This window comes from Nicotiana tabacum, chromosome 17 (genome assembly GCF_000715075.1).
Source record: "Nicotiana tabacum cultivar K326 chromosome 17, ASM71507v2, whole genome shotgun sequence".
Taxonomy (NCBI): Eukaryota; Viridiplantae; Streptophyta; class Magnoliopsida; order Solanales; family Solanaceae; genus Nicotiana; species Nicotiana tabacum.
The window spans coordinates 86,350,674-86,375,333 of NC_134096.1; the positions used below are offsets into that span (position 1 = coordinate 86,350,674).

The 24,660-nt window shown below is 35.1% G+C and overlaps 1 protein-coding gene across 2 annotated transcripts; it reads left to right on the plus strand.

Annotated features, from left to right (window-relative positions):
* Positions 1-1,352: 1,352 nt before the first annotated feature.
* On the plus strand, positions 1,353-9,365 carry LOC107825118 (MADS-box transcription factor 23-like). 2 transcript variants are annotated; one of them, XM_016651953.2, is made up of 9 exons: positions 1,353-1,507; positions 1,628-1,840; positions 5,050-5,128; positions 7,687-7,748; positions 8,088-8,187; positions 8,273-8,314; positions 8,434-8,517; positions 8,621-8,775; positions 8,945-9,365. In XM_016651953.2, exons 2-9 carry the CDS (start codon positions 1,659-1,661, stop codon positions 8,946-8,948), a joined length of 708 nt encoding a protein of 235 aa, XP_016507439.1. In that variant the 5' UTR covers positions 1,353-1,507; positions 1,628-1,658; the 3' UTR covers positions 8,949-9,365. The 2 variants fall into 2 exon arrangements, with proteins under 2 accessions (XP_016507439.1, XP_016507440.1); XM_016651954.2 differs by having other exon boundaries at positions 8,434-8,475.
* Positions 9,366-24,660: the final 15,295 nt, after the last annotated feature.

Sequence of the window (24,660 nt, forward strand, 5' to 3'; positions counted from 1 at the left end):
ATTCACACAGAAACCTGTGCCCTCCTCTCACCTGCATGGGCGCGCGCACACACGCACTAGAAAGATCTACCATCAATAATTAATCTTTTTGCATCATGTTTATTGTTTGACGCGTAGTCAGAGATTCTATCATGTGGTAAATCCTCGCGGAGGCAGTAGATTCTGATAATATTACTTATTATTGTTAATGAACGAACTTGTACCTGAATTTTTTTTCAATACCCTAGTATAGTAGTACGTAGTAATAGGACTTGTTAATTTTTATCTGTTTCTGCGTAGTGTTCGTTTTTCTTTATCCTAATACCATACTGCGGAATAGCTCCTACAAATATGTCTATGAGCTTCTGAGTTTACTACAGTAGAAGCACTTTGTGTAGTGTGGACATGAACATATTAACACTATTGAGGGGAGGAATTTAAGGAGTTTTACTATACAGCAAAATTAAAATATTTATTTTCACGTGTATCCTTTATTTTTTGGGAAGGAAGCATGCATATTACTTTAGTAGCATATTGATTACCGGTAAATAGTTGAACTCTTAAAATTTTTTTTTATCTTGCCATATAGTAATTCTTTACAGTTTTGGCTTCAAAATTCACTTTCCAATTTTATAAAAGAAAATAGAGAAAACATCCAAAAACAAAGCTAATCAATTTGAATTTGCCTGATGATCCATAAGATCAAATAGTTGACATGTCTCATCCACTCAAATTTAATGTAACTAGCTCCTTGTGCATGCCCTTGAACGAGGGTCTTGGTATATAGTTTTTCTATTTTCACAAGATTGGGGTAAGGTGTACGTAGATACTATATTTTTCAGATTTCACTCATAAAATTATACTAAGTATGTTGTTATTATTATTTTGTTAATTCTTGGTGTATGCCATAATTTTAGAAAAATTAAAATATTAGACGTGAAAAAGGGATAGAAAAAAGATGAATAGGAAGATAAAAGAAGACGATAGGGAGGAAGCTAGAAAAGAGAATATATAGTATAGTAAAAGTGTCCCATTTACTGTACCTTTTTGACAGGGAGGTAAAAGATGTCCTAAGGAGCAAGGTCACGTGAAAATTCTTGAAGTTAGCCAAAGATCAGGCTGTTTATCATGTGAAAAAGTCTAAAGGAGAGTCTGACTGCTAAAAGTTTTTTAGTTTAAGTTTAAGGTTACTAAAATGGGAAAATAGTTTTTCCCCTTTTAGAATTATTCAGGAAAGTGTTGGATTCCCCACGCGTCAGTGGATTATACGGCGACGGCGGCATAAAAAAATAATGCCACTTCCCAAATTATAAATATTTAAGAAACCAATAAAGTATGTAAAATTAAAATTAAAATGAGAAAAAAAGTGCAAAAACCACATTCCAAGCTGTTCCGAATACCAAAAGCGGGTTTCAAACTTCTCTCATTCGCTTATAAAAGGCTGTTTCCCTATTTTGATGTTAGTCTCAAGACTCTCAACAAGAAGACTTTGATTTGATTCTTTTCCTAAGCTATCTCAACAACCGAAGTAAGCTTTCTGTCCTTTTGTTTCCTCTTTTACACTAATCTTTTTTTACTTTAAGATCTAATTGTAGTTAATCTCATTATTGATTATCGATCTTCTTCTTCTTTTCTGATCTATTATTAGAGCTAGAAAATATCTAGAATAAGGCAGCAAGATGGGAAGGGGAAAGATAGTGATTCGAAGGATCGATAACTCAACGAGCAGACAAGTGACTTTCTCCAAAAGAAGGAATGGATTATTGAAGAAAGCTAAGGAGCTTGCGATTCTTTGCGATGCTGAAGTTGGATTGATCATTTTCTCCAGCACTGGCAAACTCTATGAGTTTTCTAACACCAGGTACTAAACTATTACTATAAGTTTCTTAATATATATTACCTCATGATTTTCTCGGTGGAGATGTTTTTTAATTTGTTAGTTGGATCCTATTTTGTAGATATATGCCAAATTAATCGGAAAGTATTAGCTAGGCAATGTGAGCCTGTTCTAATTTTGACTTTGCTTGCTAATCCTATACTTTGAAATTGCAATTGAGTATTCCTAATAGTTAGATATTTGCTAAATGAACTCTGAGACATGATCTTATGTAATTTAAGTGGTTAATAAGCATAAACACTAGCATATACTGATTAATATAAATGAATGGTGATGCCTTTTTGCGTCAAAGTTTCTAGGCCGATATTACAGCGTAACTTTGGTGCTTAGCACTGCAAATTAAGAAATCCCTTCTTTCTTCTTCCTTATTTTTTCTGTTAAATACGAGGCCTAATGATCATCAGATCCTATTAAAGAAGCTCTCCCCCTCCCCCCATTTCCCCCCACCCTCCTCAGTTTTAGTGTGTCCAAAACCAGGAATCAAACACAGTAGTGAAATTGCAAAAGATTTGGTCATTTTCATTTTTTCTTTATATATATAGGGTTGGACACATACATATGGTTCGTGCTTAATGATACTATCCGAACTAAAATAGTAATGTTATAGGAAAAATGAATGCATCGTATACTATTCTACAAAGCACAATATACAATATCTATTATTCATAAATTGCTCGGATTTAATGTATGTTATACATTACACTAGGTCATGTATTACTTTTATTATGGGTAAATTATCAAGATATACTTCTAATCATAGTAATAATCGTTGAAAATGTATAGTAAGACACCTTGCTTTTGTTGTGGGTAAATAATCAAGTTGTAGGCAAACTTGTCAACTGTCTTCTTACACTGTCATACAAAGTCTAGATATGTTGCTTTAATACATGAGTACTTAAGACAAATGATTTCTAATGAAGTTTCAGTAGAATTGTTATGTCAGGTCTAAGGACAACCTTACTAACCCGTTAACTAAAGGACTCTCGAGTACGAGTGGCAAACGGGCGGGTCAGATTGGATATGAGCGGGTAGAAAACGGGTAATTAAAAAACGGTAAATTATCCGCCCCGACCCATATTTAATACGTTAAAAACGGGTTATCCGGCGGATAATATGGTTATTCATATTATCCATTGCTTCTTGAATATAGTCACTCTTGGGAGAATTCCTAGTCTCCCAACCTTGAATAGCCCCCAATTTGAAACTTTAGAAATGTAAAAGTTAAATTCATTAGTTATCTATTGGTTATCCATTTGGTTATCTATTTTCTAAGTGGATAATATGGTTCTTATCCATATTCGATCCGTTTTTAAAATGTTCATTATCCAACCCATTTTCTAATGGATAATATGAGTGAATAACTGTTTTCTTTTAATCATTTTGCCACCTCTACTCTCGAGTAATATATGATAAAAACCACTAAGTCTAATTAGGTAGTTAATTAATTTTATTTATCACTCGTAACTAGAACCTTACCTTTATTATTACATAATAAACAATATTACTAAAGGTTTAAGAGGTAAAAGCATGCTATGGTTTGTGATTGTTAGCAAATTTTGAAAATTATAGTAGTACTTAAGAAAAGGAGCGTGAGTACAAACCTACTCTAATGAAGAAACAAAGTTTGGATTTGTTTTTCTTTTTGATTCCCCTCCCCTTTTATTCCCCTTTGATCCCTTTGTTGGTGGCTCGAACCCGTGACCCTGGGGTTATAGGTGGGGTGCTGACCATCTGAGCAACCCATCTTGTTAAAGTTCGAATTATGAATTAGGGAAGTCCATATTAAGAACTTTAAAACTTCACCTATAGAAGCACAATAAGTGGTGCTGCTTCAATCAAAATCTCGGAAACAATACGTCGCAATTGTGTTTGAATTCAGGATATGGCACAAGGTCATACTATATATGGAGCTAAAGCTATACGGTTGACACCAATTGAAGTCGATATATATATGATGTATGTGTATAAAGTTTTTCTGATTATCAATAAAGGGACTATGGTTAAATAGAATGTTATCTTACTAAAATCAATCTTGACAAGGCCTTGAAAAGCTTATACAAGTAGTTCATTCAAGTTGAAAGACGACACTTAGCAACTATATGCATGTATCTTAGATAACTATATCAACCACTATTTAAGTGGGAATTGTAGTGTAGTTAGTGATTGAAAAAAGATAAGATTGCAAGTTGTCTCTCATTGACAAAATACAAAAGGAAAGAAGTGTTTATAACTTGAAACAAAATTTTTGGAGGAAAGTCAAATATAGTATAATAATGAATTTAGAGCGGAATTAAATAATTTATTTGATCTATCTTTTAAATTTTATTTAAAAGCTCTTTATCATTATTTTAAAAACCTTTGAATTTTAGAATAGACGGCTGTTATACAATGCCTTTTCAGAATGGTTAGGTCGGTCTTAACAGCCATCTAAAAATATTTAATTTTTGTTGTTGTGCAAATTTAAGTTTTTGCTGAATTTGGAATTTTTGTTTGGCTTTATAAGTTTTGGAGGAATTCTGCTATGTACTCCCTTTTGATTTAGTATAGTAGACAAGTAAAAGTATAAATATATTTTTAATATACTGGACAAGTAAAAGTGAACGGAGGGAGTATCTAGTATAGCAATTTAATGAGAATTCAAAGTCATCAATCTCGTGTTTCTGCAATTGTTTCCCAATTAGTAATATTTCATAAATGATAATTACAGTAACTTGTTATAATAGCATTAATTATTGTTATGATAAATTAAATTGAGCTTATAGAGTGTAAAAGATTCTATTAACAGTGGATATAATTAACTTACTAATTCCTTCATTATTTTGGAGCAATAGGAGGTAAAAAGGTACAATGTTGTTAACATATGCAATAAGTATTCTGTGTTCTTCGATTTTGCATCATCTTTGATACAATCTCCATGCATGTATGGTGTAAAAGCTTTATATTCTTCTAACTGGTAATTTCTTAGTTTAATTATATACTTAATTGGGTAAAGATTCTATATCAAGTCAAAACATAATTAAATGTAATCCATAATTAATAAGTTGAAATAATTACCTGAAAAAAATAAGATATGCAACCTATCACTACGGATTAAATTATATTAAAAGTGTATAAATTATATACATTGTCAATGCATATAATTTAATTACCGTTTCTTATTTTCTATATGGCAGCATGAAATCAGTTATTGAACGATACAATAAAACTAAGGACGAACGTCAACAGTTGCACAATCCAGTGTCGGAACTGAAGGTAATAACCTTTTCTTTCTGCAACTTTTTCAGGTATAAATTATCAGTTCATATTCATTACTAGTTAATTCTCCTCTCCATTAGGAATTTAGTGCAAGAAATAGTCGTTTCCTGCTGCATGTTAATACCGAATAAAACGAGCATCATTGTAAAGAATTTCCATGCCGATTAACTATCTAGCATCTATGTTGGGAAACGCTATAGTTGATTGTGAACTTTTCAGAAGGTGAGAAAAGAAGAAAAGAAGAAAAGAAGAAAAGAATTTTGACAAATTTGATGAAAATTGATGATGATTTCGTTTTGGAGGTATAAACAGGTATCTACAATATAATAATTTAGATGCGTATTTCGTTTTGCATTCTAACAAATAGGAACGACTTACCTTATTTTCTCTTCTCTATCACCAGCTATCACTAACAATCTGTTCATATGTTGAGAAATATTACTGTGTACATGAACTTCCACTATTTTTTATTTATGATCTTTTCTTTTTTGGTATTCTTTCACCATTTGTCTACAAAATCATCAGCACATTGTAAACTGCATGAAAATCTTGATCTTCATAACAGAAATTTTTATTGCAATTAGTTTCTAATTATCATATTAAATGTACTTTAAGAAGTTAGTTAAATAGGTTTTTGTCAATTTCAGCTGAAATAGGATCATTATGTTATCAATTGTAATTAAACTGCAAGAACTGAATTCAAATAAAAACATATTTAGCTGGGACTTGATACCTTGATAGACATTAAGAATTAGAAATTAAGGATGGGAAGATGTAATACCAATAGTAGATGGTGCATTAGCAAACTCTAACTTGACATTCATATTCCAATACTCAGCACGATCAAGAGGAACGAACTATTTTTTAATGGAATTATGCTAGAGAAAGCGGCAGAGTACAAGAATACGTCTTACATTGTGAAGACTACTGTTCTGCCACTCAAGTGACCATCTTTGAGAGATTACCAGTGTTGCTGCTAAATCATGTTACAGTTATAGGTTTCCTCCTGTTGGGGTCTTCCTTTTTGTTTTTACTCAGATATCTTGTTCAAGATTTAAGGAGAAACTTCCCAAAGATGTACATTTCCTTGGTTACATTTAGCGACTAGGATAACTAAGTCTCAAAGAATTAGATTCAGTAAGTAAAGAATGTCATGTGAGAAACAGTAGAGGAAATGCTCAAATTATAAAACTTTGGCGAACAAAAAAACTGTAAGCTTAATAAAAAATGTAGGAGGAATACAATTTATGCAATGTCAGAAGATATTTAGATATCAGCCAAGGAAATGTTGTGCCCTTAAATCAGGACTACTGAAAAAAGAGTTCGTTCCTGGAAACCTGTACATGTATAGCAGCAACAATTCTCAGGTAAATCACTTGATGTTTCACATAATTCCATTGAAAAGTAGTTCGTTTGTCTTGGCCGAAACAGTATGCTCGGAATATGAAGTAATGAATCTCCTTTAAATTGAATCGTAAAATGATCAGTCCATCTTCAAAGAGATGGATTGTATATAGTTCCTCATTGCTCTGACGTATTGAATACAGAAACAAAAACTTGGTGGTAGGTATGTTGATAACATTCATTCTACACCATGTGTGATTTCTTCTTCCTTCTACTGATTTAACCATTTTACAGGCATTGTTCCAATAAGCTTTCTAATAATTTCAGCTGAACAAGCTAAGTGAAACTGAGTGATGGCAGAGAAAGATGATAGTTTTCACAATAATCTTCGTATTGACCGGAATAGACAACTGTAAATAAAGTTGTAGCATTTCTTTGTGATTTCAGAAGTATAGAGGGTTCTCACATGAATATTGGTGAAGAATGAGAGAACACAAATTAAGATTTCCTTCTACATACATCAGCGGCAAAAATGGGCACTAGGATGGGAAGATAGTGTTGAGACGTAATATAATTAAGTAATGAGTTTAAGTTACATACGCCTTCAGTGTAAGGAATTTTTACACCATCAGGTTACTTTTACTTGTAACATGCTTTACTTTCAAAAATACAGGTCTCATGTTTTAAGGAGGCTTACTTGTACATATGCTTGGATGACCTCATAGTGTATAAAACTATTTACGCTGATGGTATATATAACTTAAACTCGTAAGTGATTAATTAAAAATATATTTTCTCTAATAGTTTAAACTTTTAAATGAGAAGGTCATTACATTTCAATAGAAAGTAGCAGAAGGAAGGTGTTTCATATTTCTTCATTCCCTATATCAGAAATACAAGAAAATCAGAGAGTATAGTTTGACTCACAGCCATATTGGCAAAAGTAAGGCCTGTTTTCACACTATTTTGCAGGTCACTTCAAGTTGCTTATATGAAGCATTCTCATGTGAATAGAATCAGGAAATGCAGACAGGAGACTTGGCAGTTTTAAGAAACTATCGACCAATAAATTCTAAAAATTTTTGATTGCTAATTTAGGCTGAGTACGTTGAAACATAGGAACTATAACTAAAATCTGTATATATATAGGAGTACATATGTTGAAATTTTACATCCACATAGCCTGAGTATGTGCACTGTACTTGCTATAGCTGTGGCAGCAGGAGGCAGAGATATTGCGGCAACAATTACAAGACCTGCAAGAAAATCATCGGTAATGTTTACTCTTGGCAAGATATACATGTTTTTACTTGAGAATTGTGGAACATTACAGCATCAAAATACCTTAGGAACTAATCATACATCATGATTCAAAAGAGTTGCATCTTTTTATGTTTTGTTGATAAAAAATGCATAACATATAAGGACTAAAAGAAAAAATCGGATACATGTTACGAAATTGTCATGAATTGTTGGACTCTTTCATGGATAGCTAATTCATGGAATTGGATATCAACACATCATTTTAACAAATTGCATGGATGTTTGAAAATAGTATATATACTCACAAGTATTACTCAATAGGCAATTTTCTCACCATGTGATAGAACAGGCAACTAATGGGAGAGGAACTCTGTGGTTTGGGTGTAAAAGACCTAACAAATCTGGAGAATCAACTGGAAATAAGCTTAAGGGGCATCCGTATGGAAAAGGTCAGCAACCAACCTGATACTATCTAATTAATATTATTGGAACTGTAAAATACTAGTAGGAACTAAACATGTTCTGGCTTTATAGGAGCAAATATTAAAGGATGAAATTCAAGAGCTAACTCAAAAGGTAAGTGCAAAACTGTAGCAGCTTTCACCATGTCAAGAATAGATCAGCAGAATAAATAAGTAGAACGTAACTCGTTGATCTGAAAGCTTTTGAGCATATTCCTTTTTGAATTTATATAGGGGAGCATGATACATCAAGAAAATTTGGAACTCTACAAGAAGGTAAACCTCATTCGACAAGAAAATGCAGAATTGTATAAAAAGGTAGTAATACTTGATATGAAGTAAGAGTTTCCTTGAATAATTACAACGTCAAAGCTAATAGTGCAAAAAGATAGTGCATTAGTAATTAACATTATTGTTTCAGGCTTATGGTACAAGGAATGCTAATACAGTGAATGGAAACACCAACTCTCCATATCGCTTCATAGTGAGTAGAGAAGTTCATGCCTCCATCCATCTGCAGCTAAGCCAGCCCGAGCCACACAATTTTGAGACGCCTGCAGGAGTATCCAATTCGAGGTACAAATCCTTTTTCTTTCACTATAATATGATCTAAGCTAATGTAAACAACTACGTTGTAGTTATGTGCGACTCTATCAACATCACTATATATAACTTAAATCCTTGATTTGGAGAATTCCTGATTGACCGGTTAAATATCAACTGAAATATTTTGACATTCATGCAGGTAGAAATCAATGGTGGCAGTAAAGATCAAAGACTTAACAACCTGAACTGCAGAGCACCAGAAGAAGAAAGACTAAATAAGGATTGCAGAGTTTCTATGATATATTATATTAGTGTGTAGTTGCAAGGGCATCTCATAATATGGTGTACTAGCTTATTTATAATGGTAGCATAAATACATTATCTATGCTACCAATACAATTCTAACATTTGATGCTGCACATAAAGAGTGCAAAAGCATCATGGCCAACCAATCTATCTGAGAATTCTTTAACAAAATCGTGTGATGTACGTTTAGTTGTTTGAGTTCAGCATTGTAAATACATAGTGATGTTTTATACTTCAATACCACACAAGAGGGGTGATTTGTGTGGTGTCCAATTTTTCGTTGGCACAGATTATAGAAGGACCTGGTTCTTTTATGTGTTCCTTATACTATAGTTGCAGAATAATAAATACAGAAATTAAAGAACGCAAGTATTTTTACGTAAAAAACACCTGGCTCAAAAGGTGAAAAAATCATGACCTACTACCAAGTAGAATTTTTCCTAACACTTCACTAAATCACTTGGTCAAAAACAACATTTACAAACCTCTTGTAAATCTAAGGATTACCTTTAACCCTTTGTGGCAACTAGCCTCAGGCTGTTGCGATAATTTCAAGTTAACTCTAACTTGAACAATACACTCAGAGTACCTAGTACAAATGCTTCTAGAGAAAGCTGAAAGGTACAACTCAAAAGCTCTACTACAATGAAACTAGAATAAAAGACAGACACTTAGAACTGATTCTTCTATCTGGTTCATGTAGCTTCAGGTTCGCACACTTGAATCACACAGAAATTGCTTGCAAAATGCCTTGATATTTTGCTCTCAACTCTCGTTTAACTTTAGCATTTGTGCGTGTCTGTAAAATGAGAACATCCTGAAATATATAGAGTTAGTAGAATGTGATTAACTAGAGTTCTAATGCTATACTCTTCCATGGTGAAAGAGTTTTAGTTATCTTCAACTTCTAACTCTTCCTTATCTAGGATAGAGTTCTCTTCAAGTAAGGAGTCCTATTCCTTATCAATTATGCAACATTTTTTTTCAGGAGATATCAGATTTAACCACTTATGCTTATCTCTTTCACGTGTGCTTGAATCTGCCCATGCCTTGTGTATACTGTGTATGGACCTGATTCATGCATGTGTTTCTTTTGTCAATCATCAAAACTTACTTAGGCCAACAAATTTTCCCTTTTTGGTGATGAAAAACACTGTGCTTTTCATAAGCATGAAACCTGTTTCAACTCAGCTCAACATCAACACAATGTTAGAACACTTTCCATTTTAAAGTCACAAATTATCAAGGACCAGGTTCATTAGGTTATAAACATCATAGTCCAAGTAAAAACACAACCTATCTTTCCCATTTTGGCATCATCGAAAAGTTGCATAATTATGTTAGATAACCAGATTTTATCTGATCTTACTCATGGCCATGTAGGCTACTTCAAATGCAATCATGGAGTCAAGTATCACTTATCAGTCTAGCGATATTAGTCATATAAAAAACATCAACATACAATTAGAGAAAAAGCAGTTGATTATCGTTGATAAGAGTCATCCACAAAGCATAGAAGGAAATAAAAGTACCGCACCATGAGCAAAAAAGACAAAAAAAAAAAAATCCCATTCAGGTCACTGGTTTTCTAACTAGGCTAGAAAGGGTTTAAGCTGGAAAGGACCATGTTCTTGGTTTCTGGCCTAAAGTAGTTTCAACATGTCATGAAGAAAGCCTTCATTCCTCTCCTTTTCCTTTGCAAGCTCAGTCCTGAGAGCATCCCTCTCAGTTTCTACTTCTGCCAGCCTTTTCTTCAGCCTCTCAATCTCAGCATCCTTAGCCCCACTTTACTACACCAAGGCTTTCACTTTGCTGTTCACAAGCACCCTCTTGGATGAACCAGGTTCTTTGGGACCAATATGGAATTCATAGTCACATGCAGTCAAGGTGTTGGCACTAAAGTGATCTTTGCTTATGATAACATCTCATTTCTTGAGGGGAGCCTTGAAGTGAGCGGGCACAACAGTGAGAATGAACCCATAGGGCATGTCAAGAGTTTTGGTCTAAGTGAGTACCTTATCAAGGAGCTGGATGATAAACCCTGGCCAATTGATCTTCCTTCCACTATACAGGCACTCAATAAGGATCAGGTCCATGAAAGTTGCAATGTGCCTTCTCTCATGTCTGGGCAGAACAACCTTGTTGACAAATTCAAAAAACAGCTTGTGGGAAGGCTTCATCTCACTTTTGTACACAGCCTTGGGCTGTAGTTTTAAGTCACTGTCAGCAAATTTTCTTGTAATGGCAAGGGAGGTGGGGAGGTTTTCTAGGCTTGGCCATTTCAGCTTCTTGTAGTCATTGTACTCTGCAACAGGTACCCCTAGAACTTCTCCCAGTTCCTTGGCATCAAAGCTCACAGTTACCCCTTTCACTACACTAGTGACTCTGCCATTCTTGATTTCACAGTTAGCCATAAACTCCATAATTAATGCTCTGGCTAGTCTTCCTTCCATATGAAGGACCATGTCCTTCTAACCCCGACGTTCTAGCTTCTCCAACAGCATCACCATTCTTTCCTCCTCCAAGTCCCTGAGTAGTCTACCTTTCAATATTGTTCTCTTGCCAAACTTCACATTTTGTCCTGTTCCTCAATAATTTTCCCTTCTTCTTCACTTTTTTCTTCTTCCACTACTTGCACTTTCCTAGATTTTCTGGCAGACGTGGTTCTTTTTGCCAAGGCAGAAGGCTCTGCATCAACATGCTTTAAAGGAGACTTCTTTTTGGTAGTCTTTCTTTTATTTGCTTTTGGAGTCACAACCTCCACCTCCTATGCCTAGTCTTCATCATGAAGGACCAGGTCCATCTCCTCAATCTCAATTGCCTCAATAGGTTCACTTACTTTCTTCTTTCCCTTTGCAGCAGATTTTCTTTTACTCTCTTCTAGGGCTCTTTTGATAACAACGAATATGCAAGAACAAGAAATGGGACTTGAAAAGCAAATAAAGAAAGGGAATCAAGACAAAATAATTGATGAGATATTAGTAATAACTAGAATTAAATTCTAATCACCCCTAACACAATCAATAAAAGCACCTACACTAATAGAATCCTCAGGAGGAAGATAAACCTCTTAAAAATTCTAGGGCTAGTTCAAAGGCAACCACATGTCTACCTTCAATATCACAAAAATACATAGAAATATTCAATATAGTCTCAGAAAATGAAAGATGACCTAAAATTTTCTATTTACACTAAGGTCTACATAATGACTAAAAAGACCCTTAGGTGATGATGCGTGATGATTTTACTATTTATTTTAGTCTCTTCTCTTTAGTTTTTGTGTACTTTAATTATAAAATAAGGTAATTTATGGTGTGCATTGCTAGATTTTCAAGTACAATGAGTCTTGAAGAGAGTTGAGACCAAATGGAGTGGAATTGAACAAAAATGGTTGAACAATTGCAAAACTGCTCATAGTGATCTCGCACATGCGTGAAAATTACCGCTTCAACGGACTCGCATCTATGAGTAGAACACCACATCTGCGGAATAGCTAAGCTTTACTGGGATCACATATATGCTGGGCCATCCGCATATGCGGAGGCACTTGTGCGGAATAAGTCCGCTCCTGCATATGCACTTCTACGCTTCATAGACCGCTTCTGCGAAGCTTCAACCTTCTACTCAATTTCGCATATGCGTGCATAATTCCGCATCTGCGGAGCTGCATCTGCATTGATTCTTCCGCAGGTGCGGCCAACGAGCTTCAGACCTGGGCAGATTTGGAAATTCACATTTTCTCCATTCGAAACCCACAAATACACGACCTAGATTAGGAAAAACACATCTTTTGGCTTTTTTTCAGTCTCTTAACTAGAGAACACAAGTTTTGGAGCTAGGGTTCTTGCACACACACTTGGGACTTGAAGATTTGAAGTTTTTGATTGAAAATTTCTTACCCATTTATGTTCATTTCTTCATTTCCTTGCTTTGTATTGTATATCTAAGTGTGCAGTATATTTTCCAACACTTGAATCTTGTTTATGAGAATATTCGTATTTAAAGTGTGGATTAAATATCTTGTTGTGCTTGTGTATTGAACGATTTTTATTTATTATGAAGTGAGTTATTATTTTTTTAATTATTCTTGTTCTTTAATTTTTTCAAAGGGATCAGCTAACCCTAAGACTCGCCCATTTACTTCGAATTAATTTTGGGAAAGATAATATAGGAATGGAAAAGATTAATTAACAAGAACTTGAGGCGTTAACCCTTATTTTATAGATTCTACCTAGGGATAGGATTGAGCTACTTGTAGCCGCATCGGGTGTGCTTAATCTCTTAATTGTCATAGGGATAATTCAATTAGGAAGTCTTGTTAGTCTTGGAAAGAAGCTAATATAGAATTATTACCTGAGGCTAATTAACATAAACTCACTCATATTTGTAAAATCGTGAAATATATTGGATCATTACTTGAGTGTAATTCCCCATGTATCCATACTTATAACCATTGATAATTTTACTTTCTTTCTAGATTAGTTTATATTTTTTGCATTTAGACATAAATATTTTCTCAAAACCCTTTTTAGTGTTTGGCTTAGCATAATAAGTGATAATTATCTTACACGCCTAATCGCTTACATATTATTCTCTGTGGGATTCGACCCCTACTCATAGTTGGGTAAATTATATTGTGTGCGACCGTGTCTATTTACTGTTTAGTAGTGGATTTGGGTGTCATCAAAATTGGCCCCGTTACCGGGGAACAATTTGGCGTGTTTAGGTTGTTTGAGAAATAAGCGTACATGCTTTGGTCCAAATTTGTGAATATTTGTGTAATTATTTTTCTCATCTTTGTCTATTTTTCTTGTTGTTTTCTTGATTGTTTCTTATTTATTTTCTTAGTTTTGAAAAATGGCATCGCATAATGAAAATTGGCCGGATGGTAGTTGTTCATAATTTGATAACCATTGTCCTTATTGTGGAAGACCACACTCGTGGCAAAATTATTTAAATTCTCCCGGGGGAGAATTGTGCAAACAATCTCAAACCCATAAGTAGAATATATGTGATAAGTGTGGTGGTCAAAATGACCATTGGGATAATTGTGCTTATTTGTCCTTCCCTTCTACAAATCCCCGCTATGATGATTCTACTTTTTATGATGACAAGTATAGGAATATGGAAGTGGACGAAATTGAGCATGGTCAAAATGGAGAGTTCAAGCTCATGTTGGAATGCCTACTTGAAGGAGGAAACAAAGAGCAAACTGCCTTGGAAGAGCTTTGGAGAATAGTCTCCAAAATGATTTGGCGCTTGAAAGGTTGAACTCACAAATGAGAGAAATGCTTGAAGCTTTAGAGGTCTAAAAAGCCTCGGAAGTGAATGATAGCTAAGAACCTTCCTTAGAGGTTGAAGCCGAAAATCCTTCTTTGGCACTTGATCAAAATCAAGAAGAACTCCTAAATGCTCAAAATGAGAGGATGATGCTCATGTTGAAGGCCATTCTTGAAAATGAGAAGAAGTAAAAATTGGCACTCGAGGACTTAAAACAAGCACTACATCATAATGATGAGACTATCCGCACTTTGGAAGATCAAATGAAATTATTAATTGAGGCTCATTATGTCTATCAATTTGAGAGTGTGGAAAGAGGTCAATAAGAGTCCAACTTCGATGAAGAAAGCGAGCTTTATTTTTAGGAATCAAGAATTGAACATCCACCAACCAACTCCATGCTTGTTGGTGATGCCAAGAAAAATATGGAATTAGAGTCAACCGGTGTAATCAAAAATATGGTTGAAGTTGCCTGTAGTTCGGGGAAAAAAGAGGATGTCGAAATCCGAAAAAAGTTGCAAGTCGAGAGTTTGATATCTCATTCCAAGCACTTTTCAACTGTAGACTTGTATGGTGATATGGGAATTGAGCTATGTGAATCCATGTGGGAATGCAAAGAAGAAAGACAAAAGCCATACATCTTGCAATTTGAAAATTCAAGAATGCAAAATGACATTCCTCAAAAGAAAGCCAATAAATGTAAAATGAAGAAATTGATATTTGGCTTGATCATCTACCTACCACCTCCCGTTGCTCGTGGTCACAAACTTGATTTCAAGTTGGGTGCCCAGTTTATATCTTCCAAGTGGGGAGAAAAGTAGTAAATTTGATTTGCGTCGTGCCATGATGGTAAATGCAATGCTTGGCGGGAGGCAACCCATCGTATTCAAATTTTTAGTTATTTTTGAAATTTTCTTTTTTAGAACAGCTTATTATATTATTTTTGACTAATCTTTCAAGTTTCAGATTTTTTGGAGTTCAATTGAGGAGGTTGAGGTGTTGGAACGAGCCGAAGCAGTGGCTGCCCAGTTGTGGCATTAAGAAATCTGGTGCAACCGCTTCTACGGAAATATTCACACAAATTTGGCCACGCAGAAGCATGTTTTGAGTCGCAGATGCGGACTTATCTCATAAGCGGTAGCCTACGCACAAAAGCGTTTACGCAGAAGCGGTAAAAATCCAGCAGAAGCGACCTGTCGGGTAAGTTTAAAGAAAAAGGTCTTTCATCAGGTAAAATTCACAACTTTTTCCCCAAACTCCAACTCCTTTATATCTCACATAGATGCTATTCGACCTCTCCATTGCTCTCGATTTCTACTGCTCTCACACAAGACAATCAGGTAATCGTCTTCGCCCCTCTCTCAGGTATTCTCTTTTCGATTTTCTTCTTCTTCTTCTTCTTCTTCAAAATCATTCCCCAAAGTCCAGTTTTTCCCATTCTTGATTGGTGTTGATATTAGGGTGAGGAAATTGGTTGAGAGTGTGCATTTGTGGGCTGTTGCTGATTAAAAATAATTTTGGGAAGTCTGAGTACCAAATTAAATTGAAGAAGCATGACTTCTCTTTGCTCGTTAAATGTTTGATAATTTATCCAAGAGAATTGTGATTGCAAAGTGCCTCAAAATCAGGTTTAAACAAGTCATATATCATCTAGTGCACTAATTTAGAAGTTTTAAGTATAAATTGTGTCCAAATTCATGTTGGAATTTAAAAGATTTGGCAGTTTCTTGGTTTTTTTGAAACCCCTGATGAACACCGCAGAAGCTAATTTTGGGAAAGATAATTTGGGAAAGATAATTTGAGGTTGGGAAAGATTAATTAACAAGAACTTGAGACGTTAACCCTCATTTTATAGATTCTACCTAGGGATAGGATTTGAACTACTTGTAGCCACATCGGGTGTGATTAATCTCTTAATTATTTTAGTGATAATTCAATTACAAAGTCTTGTTAGTCTTCGAAAGAAGCTAATATAGAATTATTACCCGAGGCTAATTAACATAAACTCGCTCATATTTGTAAAATCGTGAAATACATTGGATCGTTACTTGAGTGTAATTCCCCATGTATCCATGCTTGTAGCCATTGATCATTTTACTTTCGTTATAGGTTAGTTTATATTTTTTGCATTTAGACATAAATATTTTCTCAAAATCCTTTTTAGTGTTTTGCTTAGCATAATAAGTGATAATTCTCTTACACGCCTAATCGCCTACATATTGTTCTTTGTGGGATTCGATCCCGACTCATATTTGGGTAAATTATATTGCATGCGACTGTGTCCATTTAATTTTTGGTAGTGGATTTGGACGTCATCAGGTACTTGGGATCTCCACTTATATTTGGGCCTCTTCACGTAAACTTGGGCCACCATCCTTGAATACATTTTGGATGAAATTGTAGACTCTATTAGGATTTTCCAAAAGATCAATCAAATCTTCCAACTTCATCATTTGCATCCCAATAATTTGAAGATCCTTGGCTTGACTCCTAGTGAACGGTCTTGAAGGCATAGACATAATGTGATCATCTTCCGCTTCTTGAAAAAAATTCGTCCTCGAATTTGTAACATCTCCTACATCAAAACGAGACAAGTCACTAACATTGAAAACATCATGCACTAGAAAATCATTAGGAAGATCAGCTTTATAAGCATTTTTATTAATTCTTTCAAGAATTTGAAAAATCCCATCTCCTCTTAGTAGCAACTTGTTCTTTCTCTTGTGAGGGAACCTTTTCTTCTTAAAATGCACCCACATCCATTCTCTGGGTTCAAACACCATTTTCTTTCTCCCTTTGTTGGCTTTGGTAGCCGCTTTTTGGTTTATTTTTTCAAGTTATTTCCTAGAATTCTCATGAGTTTTCTTTATGGCTTCGGCTCTTGTCTTGGCATCTAAACTCACAACAACATATTGAGACAAAAATGAGACATACTAATAGATGAATGAATAGTCCTATTATATGCAAACTCTATGAATGGCAATTGTTCCTCCCAAGAAGTAAGTTTTCCTTTAACCATGTCCCTAAGAATATTTCTTAATGACCTAATGACAGCTTCGGTTTGACCATCGGTTTGAGGGTGACAAGTAGTAGAAAATAACAATTTGGTGCCAAGCTTACCCTACAAACCCTTCCAAAAATGACTAAGAAACTTGGACTCCCTATCACTAATAATAGTTTTTGGAATTCCATGTAACTTAAGCACATGATCAACAAATAAAGTAGCAACATGGGTATCATCATCACTTTTATGACATGGTATAAAATGTATCATCTTAGAAAATCTATCAACTATCACAAAAATATTATCTCTACCTTTCCTACTCCTAGGCAAACCAAGAACAAAATCCATAGAAATATCAAATCAAGGAGCATTAGGAATAGGCAATGGAGTTTACAAACCAAAAGTACATACCTTAGACTTAGCTTTCTTGCACTCGACACATTGACCACATACTTTATCTACGTCAACTTTTATCTTAGGCAAATAAAAGTACTCTTTTACTATATCTAAAGTCTTAGGGACTCCAAAATGTCCCATTAAACCACCAATATGTGCTTCTCTAACAAGTATTTATCTCCAAGAGTACCTAGGCACACACAACCTACCATCTCTAAATAGGAATCCATCAAACTTATGAAATCTCTTATGTATTTCTACTTTGGCTTATTCCTTATCCTTCTCTTCCTTCTCTTTCTTATCAAGGTATGCATCATCTAACCTATAAGGTTTCTTATATGCCTCAACTTGATCACATTTAACATAAAGCTCATTAAAGTCATGATCACTAGGATAAAGTTCTCTTAGGCTCTCAAATCCCATTAACTTAGAAGTCAAAATGTTCATTAAAATAAACCTCCTAGAAAGAGAAACCGCGATCACATTATCTTTGCCTTTCTTAAAGTGAATCACATATGGAAATTTCTCAATAAACTCTACCCATTTAGCATGTCTCTTATTTAATTTACCTTGGCTCTTAAGGTGTTTCAAAGATTCATGGTAGGTTTTAATCACAAACTCCCTATGCCAAAGGTAATGTTTCCAATTTGATAAATCTCTAAGGCGTACAACTCCTTGTCATATGTAGAATAGTTCAAGCTCGCCCCTCTAACTTTCTCACTAAAGTAGGCTATGGGTTGTTGATCTTGCATTAAAATTGCTCCTATACCTACTCCACTAGCATTACACTCAATTTCAAAAGTCTTTTCAAAATTAGGAAGTTGAAGAAGTGGTGCCCTGCTAAGTTTATCTTTCAACTCCCTAAAAGATTCCTCTTTTTCTTTCCCCCAAACAAAGGTCTTATCTTTCTTAATCAATTGGGTTAAGGATGCGGCTATGGTGCTAAAGTTCCTAACAAACCTTCTATAGAAACTAGCCAACCCATGAAAGCTCCTAACATCCCCAATAGAGTTAGGTGTGGGCCAAATAACTCATAACAAAACCAAGAAAGACCACTTTATCAACACAAAAAGTATACTTTTTCAAATTAGCAAACAATCTTTCCTTTCTAAGAACATCAAAAATTTATTTTAAGTGCTCAATATGTTCTTCAAGTGACTTTGAATACACCACAATATCATCAAAGTTAACTACAACAAAATTTCCAATAAAGTATTTCATCACATGGTTCATAAGCTTCATGAAAGTTCTAGGTGCATTAGAAAGTCCAAAAGGCATAACCATCTATTCATACAATCCAAATTTAGTTTTAAAAGCGATTTTCCACTCATCACCGGGTTTCATTCTTATATGGTGATAACAACTTCTCAAGTCAATTTTAGAAAAGATAAGAGATCCACTCAATTCATCAAGTAAGTCATCAAGCCTAGGTATAGAGTGACGATACTTTACCGTGATTTTATTGATAGCCCTACAATCAATGCACATTCTCTAACTTTCATCTTTCTTTGGAACTAGGATCACATGCATGACACAAGGACTCAAGCTTTACCTTACAAATCCCATCTCAAGAAGGTCATCAACTTTCTTTTGCAACTCTTTTGTAGCCTCCAGATTGCTCCTATATCCCGATTGATTTGGAAGTTGAGATCCCGAAACAAAGTCAATTTTATGCTCTATTCCTCTCAAAGGTGGTAGTTCCCTTGGTAGCTCTTCGGGAAAGACATCTTCATAACTTTATAAAAGAGTAGAAACTTCACTAGGTACAAAAGGGGTTAGCTCATTAGTAGTCAAAAAATAATCTTTATGCATAAGAAGTATAAGAGAACGATTATTCTCAACCTCTCTCAAGTGATTTTGATGACTAGATAACAAACTCACTTTTTTTTGCCTATAGTCTCACTCTTATTTTGTAAAAGTGAAACCTTTCCCTCAGTTTTCTTCCTTTTTTTCACTTTTTTTCTCTCTTGAAATGCCACTATTCTCACTTTTTTTCTTTATCGAAGTATTACTTTTCTCACTTTTCTCTCTCTATTGCTCACCCTTTGCTTTTTCCCTCAATTCTATCATTTTTTTGTAATCTTCACTCACTTGAAATGGTATCAAAGGTAAAAGAGTAAATATATGTCAATATTTAACAAGAGAGGACTTATTTATTCTTCCATCATGCTTTGCTTCTCTATCATATTGCCAGGTCGGCCTAGAAGCAAATGACAAGCTTGCATTGGAACTACATCACACCAAACTTCTTCATGATACTTTCCGATCTTGAACTTTATCAATACTAGCTTTGTCACTTTGAGCTCCCCATATTCATTTAACCATTGTAGTCTATATAGTGTAGGACGCTTCCTTGTAGACAAATTCAATTGCTCTACCAAAGATGTACTTGCCACATTTGCGCAACTTCCATTATCAATTATTATTGAGCAAACATCTCCCATAATCTTGCATCAAGCATTAAAAAGATTCTCCCTTTGATCTAGTTCTTCCTTAGCAAGTGCACCCATAAGTCTTCTTACTACCAAGTAGTGCTTCGGGTCTTCTTCTTCACACTCTCCATGGCCACTTTCACTTTCCTCTTCAACATCTTCACCATGGTCACTATTTCCCATTTGATATCCTCCATCTTCTTTAGTGTCCACCATAGGTTTGTATTAAGTATTATTTCCTCTTTCTTTAGCTTCCACCTTAGGTTTGAATTTTTCAACTTGATTTTTTAAATCTTGTTTAGCCTCTTTAGGCTTGTCCCAATGGGTTGAAGATTTCCATATCTCTTTTTCCTTTCTCCATGAAGAAGTAGTTCTCTTGGACTTGTAGCTTTTATCACCCTTAAAGCCATGTTTGAACTCTCAAATCCGCTTAGTAAGCATCATCTAAGTAATCATACTTGTGCAACCTCATAGGAGAAGATATTTCCTTGTTCAACCCCGCAAAGAATCTTGGAACAATAAGGTCCTCTCTATCATGAAAGTTAGCTCGCAACCTTGTATTCTCAAACTCTTCAAAGAATTCATCAACAATTTTACTACCTTGCCTCAAAGTGTAGAATTTTGAATAAATGTCTTCTTGAAAGTAATTTGGTACAAACCTTTTCTTCATGACACCTTTCATTTCATCCCAAGTAGTAATAGGATCAAGTAGTCATTGTTACCTTTGCCTCTTGTAAGATTCCCACCAAGTAGAGGCAAATCTCTCAAATTGGGTGGTGGCATACTTGATCTTCATGGCGTTAGGCACATTGTTAACTTGAAAGATGCTTTCACTCTTGATTACCCAACCCAAGTATTCTTCCGGGTTACTACTTCTTTTGAAAGGTGGAAGAGTGATCTTGATGGTATTCAACCCTTTTTCATGCTCATCGTGGTTGTATCTTGGTTGTCGATAACCTTGCCAAACTTGTTGCCTCATTGCATTTTGAGCATGATCTTCTTCTTCCTCAAAATTGATGTGCTCTTCTTGGGGTGGTTGATGATTTTGTGGATTGACCCTCCTTTGTTGCCTTTGGGGTTGATTTTCATGGAATGGAATCCCTCTTTATGCATAAGTAGATTAAACCTGGATCCCTTGTTGCATTAGATTAGGATCCAAAGGAGTTGATGGAGAAGCACTAATTCAAACACCTTGTTGATGTGGGGGAGTTCCACTCACCAAGGAGTTCACTTTTTCCTCTTGAACTTCCATTCTATTCTCCATGTTTGTGAACCTTCCGTCAATCATATCAAATCTCTTCATCATGGCCTCAAATATTTTTTTCCATGTTATTGGAAGATACTTCACCCATATTGAACTTTTCTACAAAATGAAAAAATAAGTTAGTGATAAAAGTCCTCACCAAGTCGCTCCCTTAGTGTATACACTCAAGTTGTATGTCACTCAATCACTCGTGCTTCACTCTTGAAAAATGGATTTTAATTCTCTTATTTAATCTCACCCGCTTTAGCCTTTTTCCACTCAAAAGGTAAAACTCAAAGTTGCCTCAAAACTAGTACCCAAGACTTTACAACAAGTCTCTTCCGTCTTCGGGATGGAGTGGAATAGATGTTTAAACAAGAACGGACAATTTAAGCAAATTTTGGACTTGAGCCAAGAAAATTCACAACAAAATAAAATAGAAAAGCATAAAGAAATTAGCACGAAAAAATATAGAAATGACACTAAGAAACTAGATTAACATTAATATGGACTAATACTAAGATAATCTAGTCAAGATATTGAGAAGAAGAAAAAAAATAAAAACTTGATTGGTGTAGACTTTTCCAACACCCAACTTTTCTTTTCCAACAAACCAATTTGATATCCAAAACAACGGAGAACAAACATATGGACTTTTAAGCTACGCGGTTTGGCTCCAAGAGTTCATACAGTAGGGAGTTCGATTTTTCATTTATTTATACCAAATCAAAGTTTTAATCACGTTTTGAGCTTCAACAACTAAAACCCACTTGATTTAATCACCAAATATTCAACAACTTGGGATTTTCATTCAAGGATTTTGAAAATCTTAGCTTCCAGTAGCTTGACAATGGTGGATTACCAATATCTTCTTCTACTTTTCTCTTCAATCAGTATACGATGGAATCAAATAAGCTAGATAATCTTCTCCCATCTCCAATTGATACATAAATCTTTGAATACCGCAACAGAATACCAAATGGGTGTTGGAACAATAAACTGGAAATAGGATTAAAGATTTTGAATTTCCTTTTTTCCTTTTTGTTTTCAAACTAAAATCAAAGAATTATAAGAATAATTCTTTAGCCTAGGCTCTTGATACCAAATGATAACAACCAAAATGCAAGAACAAGAAATGAGACTTGAAAGGCAAATAAAGAAAGGGAAGCAAGACACAAATATTGATGAGATATTAGTAATAACTAGAATTAAATTCTAATCACCCCTAATACAATCAACAAAAGCACCTACACTAATAGAATCCTCAAGAGGAAGACAAAACTCTTGCAAATTCTAGGGCTAGTTCAAAGGCAACCACAAGTCTACCATCAAGCTCACAAAAATACATAGCAATATTCAATATAGTCTCAGGAAATGAAATATGACCTAATATTTTTTTATTTATATTAAGGTCTACATAATGACTAAAAAGACCCTTAGATACTTGGGCTATCCACTTGTAATTGGGTCTCTTCACATGAACTTGGGCTATCGTCCTTGAATACCATTTGGATGAAATTGTAGACTCTGTTAGGCTTTTCCAAAAGATCATTCAAATCTTCCAACTTCATCAATTGCATCCCAATAATTTGAAGGTCCTTGGCTTGACTCCTAGTGAACGGTCTTGAAGGCATAGGCATAACATGATCATCTTTCAAGTTCAGCTTCACTCTGCTTCTTCTGACTCCTTGTAGCTCTTCCTCTTGTAGGAGGAGTCTCTACAGGGATAGAAGAGGCGACCTTTATCTTCTTGTTTGCCCTAGCAGTTTCAGGGATTTTAACTCCTGAACTTTTCTTCATCTTCGGATTGTAGCTATCAGATACCCTTTTCAATAACTCTTCGAGGGGTTCCTTCATGGATTATCATGACCCAAAATCACATGTGCCGTGATGGCACCTATCGTGATACTAGGAAAGCCGACAACTAACAAATACAAGCATCTTTAATTCAAAACATACTGAAATAGGTTTAAGTAAATAAAATCTCATAATAACTGGATGAAAACACCGCCACTCAATACATAATTTCCCAAAATCCGGCTGTCCCTAAGTACATGAGCATCTATACAATAACATGGTCTAACTGCTGAAACACTGTCTAGGAAAGTAGAACAGTCTAAATAAAATTAAAAGAAAAAGGAGAAGAGTCAAGGTCTGCGGATGCCAAGACAGCTACCTCGATAGTCTCTGAACTGAATAAGCTCCAACACTAGTAACCTCCATGCCCGAAAGTACCTGGATCTGTACACGAAGTGCAAAGTGTAGTATGAGTACAACCGACCAATGTACTCAATAAGTAACAAGACTAACCTTTGGGCTGAAAGAATTGACGAGCTCAACTAATACAGTCCAAATACAGAGTTTAACAGTACGAAAATGACAGGAAATATGAGAATAATATTTCAGAGAACATCATAATCTGTTGGTACACAGTACAGGAATGTAGACTTGCTTCCAGGTTTAACAGTTAAGCTCAATACAGATAAAATATGCCAAGTATGACTGATATGAGGAGTATTACATCTCTATGTCTACATGCTAATATGCATATCACATGTGATGCAACACAATGAAAACCTCACGTAATCACACTCTCAGAGTACTCAATCTGTCACTCAACACTGTATGGTACCTGCGCTCACTGCTGGTATGTCAAACTCCGGAGGGGCGAATCTTGCCCAAGCACTAATAATAAGCCAATCTGGCTTGCTGCGACGTGTAGCCCAATCCCATAATAATAAAACATAAAAGACATGCTGCGGTGTGTAACTCGTTCCATATATAAAGCCATAAGGCCTGCTGCGGCGTGCAGCCCGATCCACAAAACTTACTCATCACACGGATCTCAGTCCCCAACTCAGTCATCAATCTCTCTAGTCTCACAGGCTTACAAATCTCATTCCAATTATCCCATACTGAGATATATAACATGACAATAAATAGTAACAGAGACTGAGATATGATATGTAATGATGGATGTGACTGAGTAAAAAGTTGCCATCTAAGCAAATAATTCAACATCAGAAATGACCACAGTGGGTCTCAACAGGATAAACATATAGCCTAACATGATTTCTAACATGAATTTGCAGCTCAATTACTCTAACACATAGAGATCACATGAATAGCTACAAGGTTTGATGACTACACAGTACTGCGAAATCGACCAGATCATAATTTCTACGATGTACGCCCACACGCCCATCACCTAGCATAGGCGTCACCTCAACACCAACTACATAACACGTATTTCA